Raw genomic sequence first — 15,309 nt, 5'->3', positions numbered from 1 at the left:
CTCGGTGGGCGGGACCCAGCGTCCTCGTCCCGGGTACATCAGCATTTTCGTCGCCGCGAACTCAGCAGGACTTCTCCGTGTTTGCGCCCCTCCAGACGCCGTCGTCCGCCAACAAAACTCTGTTTTCCCAGGGATTTATGCCTCCGCCCGGGCCGGGAAGCTGAGCCTGCTCTCCGGGGAGAGTTCCTCTGGTGTCCCGAAGACCGAGGAGGAGCTAAAGTTCGCGGAGAAGAAGGAGAAGCGCAGCAACCTGGAGGAGGAAAAGGGCGTTCATACTTTGAAGTCACCATGGAAGTTCCTGGTATGCAGGTGAGCGGCGAGAGGGACGCGGCCGGGGCGGCAGCCTCGGGTTCGGCGTCGGTGGGAACCTCCTAAACCAGTTCCTCCACGGCGGAGGCGGGGTGGTTCAACGCCGAACCTCTAACCCGGGGACCTGCTGCTAGTGTCGGTAGAACCCTCCGACCCAGCCCGGCTGGGGGAGAAGATCGGTAAACTCGCTGCGGTGTGAAAAACACTGGAGTTGGAGCTTCGACCTCGGCGGTGCCCGTCAAGTTGTCGGCACTGTCAGGAGTTGAGACTCGGGAGAGTTTGACAAAGTTGGCTATCGCCCTTAGTGCACACAGGGCAGGGTGATAGGGAGACACGGTTATATAACGATACTCAGCTTTTTATCCCGATATATATCGCGATAACTGTTTAGACGGTAATGACAGGAACGATAGGATGCGTTATTGATTTCGACAGCCATCAGTTTGAAAGGTATCGGTGATTTGATGTATGGAGTTTTATATTCGTACGGTGACCGTAAACCAGACGTCTGCGATGCTGGCTGGTGGTGGGCTGGCCTGTGTTTCAGAGATGAGGCCGTGAGACGCTATCATTAAACGTGTCATTTTCAGAACCCCCAGCTGTGGCTGTTCCAGTGTCAGACCCAGCTGCTCCACGCCGGCCGTGATGGTTACAAATATCAGAAATATCATTGGTACTCGGATGTGCTACTGGAACCAGTTACGTCCCAGTTAGAGGATCGTCAATACATCCCACTCAGACAGCAATTCTCGATCAATACCCCTGCTTCCTTCACGGGACTTGGCGACCGAGTGGGAACGCCGTCCCCTCCATCTCACCCTCTTACAGGCTCCTCCCGCGTCAGCCGGTGACCTGAAGGTGGACGTGGCGCCGTCCGTCCTCACGAGTGTTGATGTGTTGTCTCTCCCCTGATTGGTTCTGAGGTGTTAGGGTCAGGAATATTTTGTCTTGATATTTAATTTGTAGTTCATAGCATCCTAATTTGTACGTCGTGACTTTACCATATCCTGATTTTTTTTTTTCCTTTTTCCGACCGACCTGTGACATCATCGCAGTTGTTTACCTGTTCTCACAGCTGGAGTGTTTACACCAGTTTGATTAGTCCTAATCGGATCCATGAATCCAGCTGTGATCCCGCGTCCGTCTCGTCTGAAACTGGACTGACAAAGTAAATGCGAGGACTCAGAGTGAGATTTCTTAGCGATGAGTGTGTCTCGTCCTCCTGTCTGCCAGGCCTTCAGGTGTGTCTACCTGCCTGTCACCACGCCAGCTCAGGTCGGCCTCAGTAGGGCGGGGCATGCACGGGGGGGGGGGGGCGTAAGTGGTGACACATGCTGGTTAGAACAACACATCTGACACCCTGCAGCAGTGCCCAGACTGCTGATGCACGGAGCAACGCGTTGTGTCACGCCAAGACGACGCGACTGACAGTCACCTGGCAGGAAGCGTCTCCTGATAGTTGCTTCATTGTTGTATTGATTTTTTTCAACAACATGAGTCATCAACTGATTGTTTTGTTTGTATAAAATTGGTGATGAATCGAATTCTTTCGGCTGTGGCTGCAGTACGGCCCACTGGACAGATGCAGTATTTGTAAATGTCTGATTGTGTCTTAGTACTCTTACAGCTCAAGTACTGTGGCACCACAGAGACGCCCCCCTACGCATCAAAGGCTTCCGAATACAAATTAGTTTGATACTAAACCACACAATAAACTCGTTAATGGGTTTAATGACACAATGAATGACACTCCGTCTCCAGACCAGTCAGAATGTCCGTCCAGTTAAGTGCAGGGATGTCAAGGAAGGCCGGTCTCAATGGTTGCTGTCTCGTGCTAAACTTGGATTTTACGCCAGCAGTCAAGGGGACGATTAGCGGCGCAGAGACGAGTCCTCAAACCCAGAAGTGTGTTGGCATTGTTGAACGACAGGCACCATTGACGCATTTCTGAGTCCCAGAAATGCGGGGTGCTAACGAAAGACTACGGATGACCGTGGAGATGATCACTTCCTGTTGGACTACAAAAATACCATCATCGCTGGCATGCTAGCCTCATGTGGACTACAAAAATTCCTCTTCCCTGACATGCTAACTTCCTGTTTGACACTTGCAGTTTGCCAAAGAGTCCAAAGTGACCCGCGTCTCTCGTCCGTCCAAAAACCAGAAAAAGAAAGTGGACACAACAGCGCCTGGTCGTGTCTGAGGGTTTGGAACCAGCAAGCGTTTGACGTCTTTGCCTGATAAAAGGCTGAAACGATTCATCGATTATTGTCAAACAGTTTGACGCGATCTTCCTGGGACCCATGGCTGGTAGTGAGGGATCCGGTCATGGCTGCTGCTGTGAGGGCCACTCCTCCTTTGGCAGCGATGCTGTAGTTTAACCGTTTGACCTGAAACCTGATGGTTTCATCACAATTGGAGGGCTCATGCCCCAGTGACCTTGGGACCGCCGGGGCGCCGGCATTTGTCCTCCAGTCAGCAGGCAGTGGTTGTGAACCTCCCCAGAGATCGGAGGTGTTGCTGGGACTGTGGCTCGTCGTTAGTCCAGAACAGTCCTGCTGTGACCCGGTTTTATGGTCCACGCTGTTTTGAATATTAACTCTACGGTTCGTCTGTAGTGTGTGCTGCTCGGGGAACAGGTCCTGCTAGGTTCTCCGGCAGCAGCGGGGGTCTACCATGAAACAGTCACTGGAGGCGGAATATTGTACCATGAGACGCGAGGCGCACATCAAGACTGAAACCTGCTTAATCTGCCATTCAGGTCCAGGATGATCTCCATCAACAGGGTCTTCCTATAAACGCAGAATCTGTGTCAGGACGCGGAAGCTTGTGGTTTCTGCTTGAGCCGCCTTGGCTGTGTCCGCGTAAACTCTCCATGTGGAGCGCAAACGAGACGAACCGTGTGGGACGTCTGAAGTCTGATGACGTCACGGAGCTGCTGTAGTGGATTCATGCTGTTGGCGGAATGTAACTGGCTGCTTCTGACGCTCTCCTCTCGCGTCTGTCGTCTTTCAACTGTGTGCGAACATCTCAAGTTGCCATACGGACCATAAACAAGGAACCAGAGATCCACTGACTACGCCGGAACCCCGACATACTGATCCTGGTTCCCAGGTCCTCACACAGGAGGAGGGGTTCCCAAATTCCCCCTAACGTGATACCCGCGCAATGTGTGGAGAGAAATTCTTCTTCCAAACCTCCACTGGGACTCAAGGATGCCCTGAGGAGGTTCTGAAAATTGGGAGCCCGTGGACAGTAGTGCCCTGAATGGACCCTGAGGGACATCCAGAGGTGGGCCAGGGTTGTCTTCTTCTGGTCTGAGTTGACTGCTTCCGTCGTCCTCGTACGTAGGAGCTCCTTATTATTGGTTATTGGTTTACGATGGTCCTGCTGGGATTTCATTGATGGGATCAGCTGATTGACGGCATCCCGCGTCCAGAGGTTGGTTTTCCAATCACAACAACATTTAAAGTCCTGCTGTTTCCTGGGAAAGAAAGAACTTTTTATTTTTAGTGTGGTGGGTTTTCGGGCACTCCCCGGTGTCACTGGTTGTCATGGCGACCGCCCTGGTGACGTCACCTGGGATGATAAAAGAGCTGGAGGCGACCATGTTTCCTGGTGACGGCTGCTGGCCGCTAACTACCCTCGTGTCCTGAGTCCCGTTGGAGAGAAACAGGAAATATTAAAGTGCGGTGAGATTTTCACATGACGCCGCGCTGCAAAGGTCATTGGTGAGAATGCTGTGTTTGGACTTCCTCCACCAGCAGCTGTGACCTTTGGCCTCAAACACGCACGTGCACTCACACACACACACACACACACACACACACACACACATTCGGATATTTAAACACAACTTGTTAGTGAAGACATGGATCTGGCTTCCTGAAGGACTCGGTCCAGAGCCGAGACCAGGGCTCTCCATTGTGGCGTGCGGCGCTGACCTGGATCAACCTTTCACCTTTATCTCTCTGCCGCGGCGGCAGCAGCTCCTCCCAGGTTGATCAGCTGTGACTCAGGAGACATTGGACTAGCCGCTAACAGCAGAATCCTTTTTGGCGTCGGTTCAGAATGTTCCAGAATAAGAGTGTCAGCTGGCTCTGACAGGATGAAATAAAGCACGGCTGCTTTTATTTTGAAGGAGAGTTCGCCACACTGGCGCCGACGCGTGGTGCGCCGGTCCGTCAGGGCGCATCGGTTTTTCTAGCGATGACATGAATTAATCTTGAAGGGTAAAATGTACTGAAGTGTGAATGAATTCAATGAAACGTGGATTTTTAGCGTGTGAACAATAAACAAAGGAAATATTTGATAGAACCAGAAAAACTCAAACCAGTTTCTGAACTGCAGAACGAAAAGTTCATACGTTACTACACACGTCACAAATACACATGTAGTAGTACATCGTGTGTACAGGTGTTGGATAGCCGCCCTCTGATAAATGCGCTCATGAACGGAAAAAGAGACCTTCTCTGCTGCGCTCAAGTTGGACTTGTTCCTCAAGTCTTCAGGAAGTCGGAAACTGTGAGTCCGGCCCCCGGTAAAGTATAAAGTTCTGGTATTCAGAGGTGCAGGTGTACTGAGTACTGCCCCCCCAACTACTACTGCGACCACAACGTGATCTTGACATTCTGGCTGCGGTTAAACATTAACGCCAAACCCCGGCGGGCGACAGCGATAAAGACGGCTGGTGTTTCTCTAAGTGAGCGGAGTTAAAGTTTGACTGGAGCTGTGAAATGAGGCCGTCTGCTGTCAGTCACCGGGCTGACGCGCCCCTGCGCCAGGGGTCAAAGGTTAACGGGGGGGGGGAGAGACGCTTCTCAGAGTCCATCCTGGGAATCTAGTGAACTAGAACCCTGAGGAACGTGTGTCCGTGTCCGTATGTGTGTGCGTGTGTGTGTGTGTGTGTGTGTGGGGGGGGGGGGGGGGGGGGGGGCTGGTGGATGAACTAAAGTACTTCTAGTGGTACTTTGGTCCGCACAGTACACGAAGCAGAATTATGGTAGTCGTAGTAGTTTTCTGTACTTCATAGCAGGAGGGCTCAATGAGTCGGACTCTGCTGGTTCCGTTGCTGCTGTGTAGAAACTGAACACGGTGACGTTCTTCTGTCCCAGCTGGAGTTTTCATTCTTCCTTTCTTATGTCTTTGGTTTTGAATTCTGTGGTTCAACTGGTTCAGTTTGTTGAACCAGAGGGAAGTCGGACTGTAAGGCGGCGTGCTGCCTCCTAGCGGCCTGGAGGTGGACGCACGTCTGACCACTTATCTCGAGTTTGAGGGCTCTGTGTCGGGTCATAATCCGGCGCCAGTGTGGACGGACGGAACAGGTTGAAAACACCTTAACGTAGCGGAGGAAGTTCAGATTTAAACGCGTCGTCTGTGGAGGCTGATGTGACGCGGCAGGTCCAGAACCGTGCGGCCTCCACCACAGCCTGGGAAAAACTGCAGTTCTGTGTACTCACTCTGGAGGTATACTGCAGTTCTGTCTGTGTGGCTGGGCGGATCTGTGGCGGACAGTCGGCGCTGTGTTTGCTGACAGGGTGTGGCAACATTGTGGGTTCTCTGCGTGCGCGTTTGTTCCTTTTTTAGTTCAGAGGAAACGCAGACGCCACCACAGGAACACCATATGGGCCCTTTAATACATGGGCTTCCAAACCAGTTGACGGTTGGAGATCAAGATGTGAGTGTGTGTCATCGCCAGCGCTGACTTGCATAACAAGTGCTGGAGGCCGTCATGGAAACACTAGAAACTCAGTTCGTTCTCTCCATGCTGCTGCTGAACCCCGGTAGGGTTGTTGTGTCCACGTGCAGCCGCGGCATCGCCAACCTCTGGCTCTGCTGCAGGACACAAACTCGGCTCCCTGTTGTTCTCTCAGCCAGTCATCACTGCTGTGGGCGGGGCTAAACCCAGGAGTGTTAAACCAGGTTTTGGGATGCTCGTGGTCTCATTTTGTGATTATAAAATAAAAGTTTTCATCAGGGCTTGTTATAACTGGAAGTTTGGATAACTAACTAGCTAGCTAACTAGCAAGCTCACGAGTGAGGATCAGCGCCGGTCACATGCTGCAGTGCCTTCATTGTGGTATCATTGGGCGACTGTCCAGTGAATAAGCAATGTTAGTTGCCATCTTGTATCCCTGGCACTAGTTCAGTTCTAGTCCAGCACTAGTTCAGCTCTAGTTAAGCTATAGTTCAGCTTTCGTTAAGCGCGAGTAAAGCACAAGTTCAGCTCTAGTTGAGCACTAGTTTAGCACTAGTTCAATTCTGTTCCAGCACTAGTTCAGTTCTAGTCCAGCAATAGTTCAGTTCAGGTTCAGTTCTAGTCAAGCTCTTGTCCAGCACTAGTTAAGTTCTTGTTTAGTTCTAGTAAAGCACTAGTCCAGCACTAGTTCAGTTCTTGTTCACTTCTAGTCAAGTGCTATCTCAGTTCTATTCCTGCACTAGTTCAGCACTAGTCCAGCACACCTTCAGCTCTAGTTAAACTATAGTTCAGGTCTCGTTAAACACGAGTAACGCACAAGTTCAGCTCTAGTTGAACACTAGTTCAGTTCTCGTTGAGTTCTGTTCCAGCACTAGTTCAGTTCTGTTCCAGCACTAGTTCAGTTCTAGTCCAGCACTAGTTCAGTTCTGGTTCAGTTTTAGTCAAGCTCTTGTCCAGCACTAGTTAAGTTCTGGTTTAGTTCTTGTAAAGCACAAGTCCAGCACTAGTTCAGTTCTCGTTCACTTCTAGTTAAGCATTATTTCAGTTCTATTCCTGCACTAGTACAGCACTAGTTCAGTTCTGTTTCTGTACCTGTCCAGCACTAGTCCAGCACAAGTGAAGCACTACTTCAGCTCTAGTCCTGCACTAGTACAGCTCTAGACCAGCATAAGTTCAGCTCTCATACAGCTCTAGACGAGCATAAGTTCAGCTCTCATACAGCTCTAGACCAGCATAAGTTCAGCTCTCATACAGCTCTAGACCAGCATAAGTTCAGCTCTCGTACAGCTCTAGACCAGCATAAGTTCAGCTCTCATACAGCTCTAGACCAGCATAAGTTCAGCTCTCGTACAGCTCTAGACCAGCATAAGTTCAGATCTCGTACAGCTCTAGACCAGCACTTGTTCAGCTCTCGTACAGCTCGAGACCAGCACTAGTTCAGTTCTATGCAGCACTAGTCCAGCTCTGACCAGCTCCAATCCAGCATGAGTTAAGCACTAGTCCAGCACAAGTGAAGCACTAGTTCAGCTCTAGTCCTGCAATAGTACAGCTCTAGACCAGCACTTGTCCAGCACTAGTTCAGCACTAGTCCAGCACTAGTTCAGCTCTAGTTCAGCACTAGTCCAGCACTAGTTCAGCTCTAGTTCAGCACTAGTTCAGCACTAGTTTAGCACTAGTTCAGCACTAGTCCAGCACTAGTTCAGCTCTAGTTCAGCACTAGTTCAGCTCTAGACCAGCACTTGTCCAGCACTAGTTCAGCACTAGTTCAGCTCTAGTCCAGCACTAGTCCAGCACTAGTTCAGCTCTAGTCCAGCACTAGTTCAGCACTAGTCCAGCTCTAGACCAGCACTTGTCCAGCACTAGTTCAGCACTTGTCCAGCACTAGTTCAGCTCTAGTCCAGCTCTAGTCCAGAACTAGTTCAGCTCTAGTTCAGCACTAGTTTTGCACTAGTTCAGCACTTGTCCAGCACTAGTTCAGCACTAGTCCAGCTCTAGACCAGCGCTTGTCCAGCACTAGTTCAGCTCTAGTTCAGCACTAGTTCAGCTCTAGTCCAGCACTAGTTCAGCTCTAGTCCAGCACTAGTTCAGCTCTAGTTCAGCACTAGTTCAGCACTAGTCCAGCTCTAGACCAGCACTTGTCCAGCACTAGTTCAGCACTTGTCCAGCACTAGTTCAGCTCTAGTCCAGCTCTAGTCCAGAACTAGTTCAGCTCTAGTTCAGCACTAGTTCAGCACTAGTTTAGCACTAGTCCAGCACTAGTTCAGCACTAGTCCAGCTCTAGACCAGCACTTGTCCAGCACTAGTTCAGCTCTAGTTCAGCTCTAGTCCAGCACTAGTTCAGCACTAGTTCAGCTCTAGTCCAGCACTAGTTCAGCTCTAGTCCTGCAATAGTACAGCTCTAGACCAGCACTTGTCCAGCACTAGTTCAGCACTAGTCCAGCTCTAGTCCAGCACTGGTTCAGCTCTAGTTCAGCTCTAGTCCAGGGGTGGGGTTGGTGTGTGTGTGTGTGTGTGTGGGGGGGGGGGGTGGTCAGGCAGCTGTGTGTGTTCAGTTCCTGTTATCTGTAACTGTCGTGCTTGTCTCCTCCCATGTTTTTGTGTGTGTGTGTGTGTGTGTGTGTTGGGTAACAGCAGGGTTGTGTAGCAGTACTCGTGCTCGCTGAGACAAGTTCCCTGTGACACATTCTAGTCGTGGCTGTTCTACGTCTCTGAGAAGCTTCTGGCTGTTGTGCTTCTCCTGATGTGTTTTCACTGTTTTACACGCCAGTATAAAGTCCTGCGTCTCCATGGTAACACCGTCATGTTAGAAGTGGTAGACGTTTTGTCGTGCAGTAGAACCCAGTTCTGATGTCATTAGTCAGCGAGGAGGAAGGAAGGTTGCATTTATTCAACAGAAATGCAAAGCACAGGGTGACCCATACTGACCCCTGCAGGACCTGTACGTGATGAAACCCTTGAACTGGTCCCAGCTGAGTCCAGCATGGCTTCCCAGTTCAGCTGAAGAGTGGAAAGTTTTCTCTCCTCTGGGATCTCGTCTCAGCAGACGGACGATTTCTCACAAACATTTGTGATCATTCTGTGGACTTTTTTAACCCTGTAACGTCTTCAGGTGTGAATTCAGGTGGATTTGTTTTTGTACTTGTGTTCCTGTCTGTCGTGGTTGATTGATCATGCATGTAGTATTTCTACATACTAGCTGTGTGCATACGTGTAACGTTTGTGTGTGTCTGCTCTCCTCTCAGAGCACTCAGATCGACCCCGAGGAGTTATTCACCAAACTGGATCGGATCGGTAAAGGATCCTTCGGAGAGGTGAGACTGCTGTCTCCTGAAGATTCCCTCTGATCTCTGATCTTTGATCTTTAGTGTCTGATCTCTGGCTGTGATGCCCGCAGGTCTTTAAAGGCATAGATAATCGATCTCAGAGCGTGGTGGCTATTAAGACCATTGACCTGGAGGAGGCGGAGGATGAAATCGAGGACATCCAGCAAGAGATCACGGTCCTGAGCCAGTGTGACAGCCCCTACATCACCAAGTACTATGGGTCCTACTTGAAGGTACTACTCAGTACTCAGTGTCATGCTGGTGGAGGCGGTACTGCTTATGAGCAGAGGAGATGATGAGAAATGTAGTCCTCAGGTGAAGGTTATCTGAAGTGTCTGGTTGAGCCAGAAGTAAATGTACCACATCATGGCTGTGACCCACAAACCCATGATGCACACTAGTATCAGCAAGACTACGAGTCCAGACCAGGAAATGGACAGAGTGTGTGTGTGTGTGTGTGTGTGTGTGTGTGTGTGTGTGTGTGTTTTTCAGGGCTCTAAACTGTGGATCATCATGGAGTATCTGGGTGGAGGTTCTGCTCTGGACCTGGTGAGTCTCCCTCTGGTAGACACAGGAGGCAGGGCTTTCAGTTTCTGACATCATTAGTTGCTAAGGGGTTTCCCGAGCTTCACTCTGGACTCCCTCAGAGTAAGGAGGCTCCTGAGTGTGACTGAGTTACACACAGGAGCCCTGGTTCCTCCAGGAGCCAGGGCGGTAGCAGGTGAGGTCACCTGGTGCTGATCTGAGAGTTCTACGTCAGCACACGCCATCCCTGTTCCTCTTGTCCTCTGTCAAGAGGAACAGGGTGTGTTTGAGTTACTAGGTGCTGGCTCCTCGTCTCACTGAGTGTTTGACACCTGTGTCATCCGTGTGTGTGTGTGTGTGTGTGTGTAGCTGCGGGCAGGTCCGTTTGACGAGTCTCAGATCGCCACCATGCTGAAGGAGATCCTGAAGGGTCTGGACTACCTCCACTCAGAGAAGAAGATCCACCGAGACATCAAAGGTAGCGACGCAGTGAGCATGGAGAGTACTACCCAGTACTTCACTCTACATGTACTTCTGGACACCTTCAGAGTAGATGTGTTCACTTCAAGTCTCATGTTCTTAAAAGTTTTTGAGTAATATATGAAGTACTGACCTGTAGTACTTTGTGTAGCACAGTGAAACTGATGCTTGAAAAGAGCCTGAAGATACTGTATTAATACACATAAAGAATGCAGTATTTGAAGTTTCTGTATCCACTGTTGACAGGTCAAACACACCTTCAGCAGTAATAGTCAGTAATATAAGTATCATGAATACCTGAGACGACTGTAAACGGGCAGTACTGGTGTATCGTGTATATGTGGCAGAGCTTCAGACTGCAGTACTGCCGAGTCTGGTGCCCCCTAGAGGGGGGCAGAGATGTCACCTAGCACAGCATACTGAGGTACTCCCATTTAACTCCATGAGAGGCTGCGTCCCAGTAGGGTTTCTCCCCGCGAGCTATTACTGATAGTAATAGTATAGTGTAGTAGTACTACTACACTATACTATTACTGATAGTAATAGTATAGTGTAGTAGTACTACTACACTATACTATTACTGATAGTAATAGTATAGTGTAGTAGTACTACTGTAACTGTTGTTGCTGCCTAGCTGCCAACGTGCTGCTGTCGGAACACGGCCAGGTGAAGCTGGCAGACTTCGGCGTGGCAGGTCAGCTGACCGACACGCAGATCAAGAGGGAGACCTTCGTGGGGACGCCGTTCTGGATGGCACCTGAGGTCATCCAGCAGTCCGCCTACGACTCCAAGGTCAGACGCACCACACCAGCGCCCCCTTAAGCCTGATTTATGCTTCTGCGTCGTGGCGACGCCGTACCTACGCCGTCAACGCAGACCCCTACGCCGTAGCCCGACGTGCACCTCCAACTACGCGTCGCGTCGACGCGTAGTGACGTGAACGTCAACGGACTGTGATTGGTCCGCTCACACGACGTTTCCGGTTCAGCACAACAACACCGCCATTTTTAAAGTTTCTGTGGTGAGAGCAACACGCAAAAATAAAAATGGACCAAGCCGAAGAAAGAGTTATCGAGGAGGTTCGCAGGTATGACCACCTTTCCAACTTCCATCGTTGTCTCTGTCTCTGACCCATGTGCTATGACCGGAAGAAAACTAAGGAATTCGACAAGAGTCCCCCAAAACCATACGAAGATAAAGCCACACCCCTCTAGTGGCTTGGCGGTGAATTACAGAGCAACGCGTTCCCTTGACGCAGAACTATAAATGCACAATGACGACGTAGGGGCTACGGCGTAGGGGCTACGGCGTAGGTACGGCGTCGCCACGACGCAGAAGCATAAATCAGGCTTTAAGTGTCTCTTTCACACACACACACACACTCATTTGTAAATGAAGCGAATCGTTTGGCGGTGTGTGTACTCAGTCATGTGATGCGGTTTGACTCATCTTGGTGTGTGTGTGTGTGTGTGTGTGTGTGTGTGTTGGGGGGGGGGGCTGTCATCACATGATCACCATACCCCCCAGTCGTGACTCTTGATCATGATGGATTGACTGGATTGTGATCAGGATTGTAATCCATTCTGATCAGGTGACCTGCTGAACTCTTTGATTGGCTGAACCGAGCTGAAAGTGATGCTAAGCTAACTAAGCTAAGATTCTACTGTCCAACACTTGACAAGAAGAAAAATATCTATAGATCAATGATAAGAGTGTGTGTGTGTGTGTGTGTGTGTGTGTGTGTGTGTTTCTGGCTGCCATCTGGTCAGGGTGTGTAACGGTAACAGAGTTAACAATCAGAGGGTGACAGGTGTCCAGAAGTAGTGCTGTAATATGACCCTCAGGTAGGTGTGTGTGTGTGTGTGTGTGTGTGTGTGTTAGAGCCAGTCAAGCGGTGACATTCAAACCTGTTAGTGTGTGTGTTTACCTTTGTAGGTGTGTGTGTGGCCCTAGTAGACACCTGCCGGCTGCAGCTTCTTTTGTGTTTCCCAACTGTCGTAATCTACTGTTACTGTTAGCTGTTGCTAGCAAGCTAACATGTAGTACTTGTGTGTATTCCGCCAGGCTGATATTTGGTCGCTGGGGATCACCGCCATCGAGCTGGCCAGAGGCGAACCGCCAAATTCAGACATGCATCCCATGAGGGTTCTGTTCCACATCCCCAAGTCTCCTCCTCCGACGCTGATGGGAGACTTCTCCAAAAGCTTCAAGGAGTTCACCGAGGCCTGCCTCAACAAGGACCCGGCCTTCGTAAGACCCGCCCCCTCAGTACCCTGAGAGTTCCTCCCGTGCGCTCAGGGGTTCAGGGAGCTATGCTAACTCCTCCCACCCACTGCCATTCATTGTGCTAAGCTAACTAGCCTGGGTCTCTTGTCCTCCGGCATGACGATGGACCACCAGAGACTCATTGAAGGTCACCTTTGTGTTTGGTGCCTGGGTGTCATTTCTGAGGTCTGTGAGGGTCGGAACCACTCGGACCTCAGGACGGCTCCGCTGGCTACCAAACCTGAGGCGCTGACCCTGCTGCTCACGTCTGATTGGGTTCATATTTGTAGGATTTTTCCGATCAAAGAAATATTTGTGCAAATGTCAGTTTTAATGAGCGTGACTGAGGAACACTAAGGAACGCCGAGCTGCAAACTGCAGTGACCTGACAGGTTTTAGGAGGCAGGTCCCTCAGGTTGGTGCTCCTCTGCTGCCCCCTGGTGGACCAACTGCTCTCCTCCTCCTCAGCAGTAAATGTTGTGTCTCCTGCAGCGTCCCACAGCCAAGGAGCTCCTCAAACACAAGTTCATCGTCAAGCACTGTAAGAAGACGTCCTACCTCAGCGAGTTGATTGACAGGTACAGGAGGTGGAAGGAGGAGGGGCACAGCGACAGCAGCTCAGATGACTCAGACAGGTAAACCCCACCCCCAATCACTGGCCGGTGGTGGCTGCCAGAACGGCGAGTTACTCAAGTCTGTGTGTTTGTGTCAAGCGAGTCCAGTAACAAGGAGAACAGCGACTCTCCTGAGTGGAGCTTCACCACCGTCCGGAAGAAGAAGGCGGAGGGCAGGAAGGTTCTCAACGGAACGGTGGGTACCATCCAGGTGTGGTGGCAGGGAAACGCCAACCTGGTTCAATAACACAGGATGCTTAGTTGCTGTGTTGTAGAACTGTTCTAAAACGTTACCCTCCTGTTTTTCTGCTCTCCACCCTGTCCTCCTCCTCACCTGAGCAGGCTCAGGATCAGCTGACCAAATCTGGCAGTTTGACCACGGTCATCTCCCCCGTCTTCACCGAGGTTGGTACAGAGCCTTGCTCTCTTAGAGGAACCGCCCTCACTTCCTCTCTGGTGCACTGTAGTCTCAGGCCTCCTGGCAGTGCCTCTGCGCCTCCCTGGAGGTCATTTCCTCCATCTCTCAGCCCTCCGCCGCTCTCAGGACGCGGAGGAGGCCAGTTTGTCCTGTTTTCCTGATGTTCAGCCTCTAAAATGGAGCTCCTGTCTTCTGCAGCTGAAGCAGCAACACAAGGAGCATTCTGAGCAGCGGCTGGCCATCGAGGAGCTGGAACGCAACATCCGACTGGCTGAGGAGGTGTGTCCGGGCATCACCGACCGCATGGTGACGCGCATCATCGCCAGGTACCTGAAGCGTGACTGACACCTGCGTACTTTATTCAGATTTATTCAGTTCTGAACTGAATTTGTCGGGATTTCCTCTCCCTGCCTGGTCGTCAGATTCACCACCAACTGAGGAGCAGAGGGGGAGAGAAGGACGTAGCGGAGGAGAGACTGTGTCTCCGTACGGTGACGCTGCTGGACGAGAGGAACCAGAGGAGATTTGCTGGGCGACGTCTCCTCGCTGTACACACACACACACACACACACACACACACACACACACACTACTACTGTAATATATACACTATATGTTATATCTATAAAGTCACTGCTGCTGGATGAAGAACTCCTCTAGATTTGAATAACATTTCTGAATTTGATGTTTTAAAAATACAATTTGTACGACAAACTTCAAACACGGTTTTTATTATCGTCTACCTTCACTTCCTACATGATCCTAACGTGCCTTAACCCTTTATGCAAGTCATGGCGTCTGAAAGAGGCCCTGACTTTGTCATGGTGAGGTGTGTGTGTGTGTGTGTGTGTGTGTGTGTGTGTATACACACACACACACACAGCTGTGGCAGGGTTCTGGTCCGTCAGCAGTGGTTCGTTCCGTCGTAACTTGCTTGACTTATAGAGTCTTTCCGTTTGTTCAGTAGCACTTGAGACAGCAGATATTCGCCAATATTACATTTGATGTCATCAGCAATGCTTTTGAATGGCAGTTTCCTTGCGGGGGCGTCGGCCCATCAGGCGGCAGCTCCTGTAGGCAGCGTTCAGGGTCAAATGTCTCACGGCCCACTGTCAAGGCGGCGGGACCTCTGTAACCCTTCGCTGAGACGGTTCTGACAATCCCGTTGCCGGGGGAGCCGTAGGGGTTCCACCTGAGCGGAGAGCACAGGTGCGAGATCCCTGTTCCAGCTGCTGCCTCGCGCTGCAATCGGTTCTGTTCAAGAACCCACATAGAACTGGCATGAAAAGCATTACTGGTAGTTTGTACCAAAGACACTATAAAACTTGGTCATTGTATGTTTTTGTCTTTTGTATATCAGAAGGGACGCGCCAGGGCTTGTTGAAGGGGGTGTAAAGTGAGAGATGTAAGATTTTACATAAATGTACTCTTTTGTAGCGGGACGTAGAGTTTTATTAATAAATATTTAAGTTGGATTGAGAAGTGTGAGCTGTTACGTCTGTTTTTTAATTCCATGACGTAGCAACAGTGTTGGTCACCGTCACTGTTTGTTGTGTGTGGAGTTTTTTTGGTCCAGCGCAGCCTTGACCTGCTGCTTGGCTTGAATTAGTGAATGTTGGTTAGCGTTGACTTGGCCGCTTATTTTTTTGTGTTAACGTGATTTAATTCCCAGACACA

At 50.5% G+C, this 15,309-nt stretch overlaps 1 protein-coding gene across 1 annotated transcript; it reads left to right on the top strand.

The window, feature by feature from the left end:
* Window positions 1-27: 27 nt before the first annotated feature.
* On the top strand, window positions 28-15,107 carry LOC147238949 (serine/threonine-protein kinase 26-like). Its single transcript, XM_086196968.1, has 12 exons — window positions 28-309; window positions 9,250-9,318; window positions 9,402-9,563; window positions 9,823-9,879; window positions 10,225-10,333; window positions 10,970-11,127; window positions 12,400-12,585; window positions 13,093-13,235; window positions 13,314-13,410; window positions 13,557-13,619; window positions 13,831-13,958; window positions 14,055-15,107. Exons 1-12 carry the CDS (start codon window positions 289-291, stop codon window positions 14,068-14,070), a joined length of 1,209 nt encoding a protein of 402 aa, XP_086053094.1. The 5' UTR covers window positions 28-288; the 3' UTR covers window positions 14,071-15,107.
* Window positions 15,108-15,309: the final 202 nt, after the last annotated feature.

Source organism: Aulostomus chinensis, chromosome 24 (genome assembly GCF_037954235.1).
Source record: "Aulostomus chinensis isolate RoL2024-O1b breed Wild chromosome 24, RoL_Achi_v1.0, whole genome shotgun sequence".
NCBI classification, from domain to species: Eukaryota; Metazoa; Chordata; class Actinopteri; order Syngnathiformes; family Aulostomidae; genus Aulostomus; species Aulostomus chinensis.
Note: the sequence above shows the minus strand (reverse complement) of the source record. Positions and strands in the feature narration are given on the sequence as shown.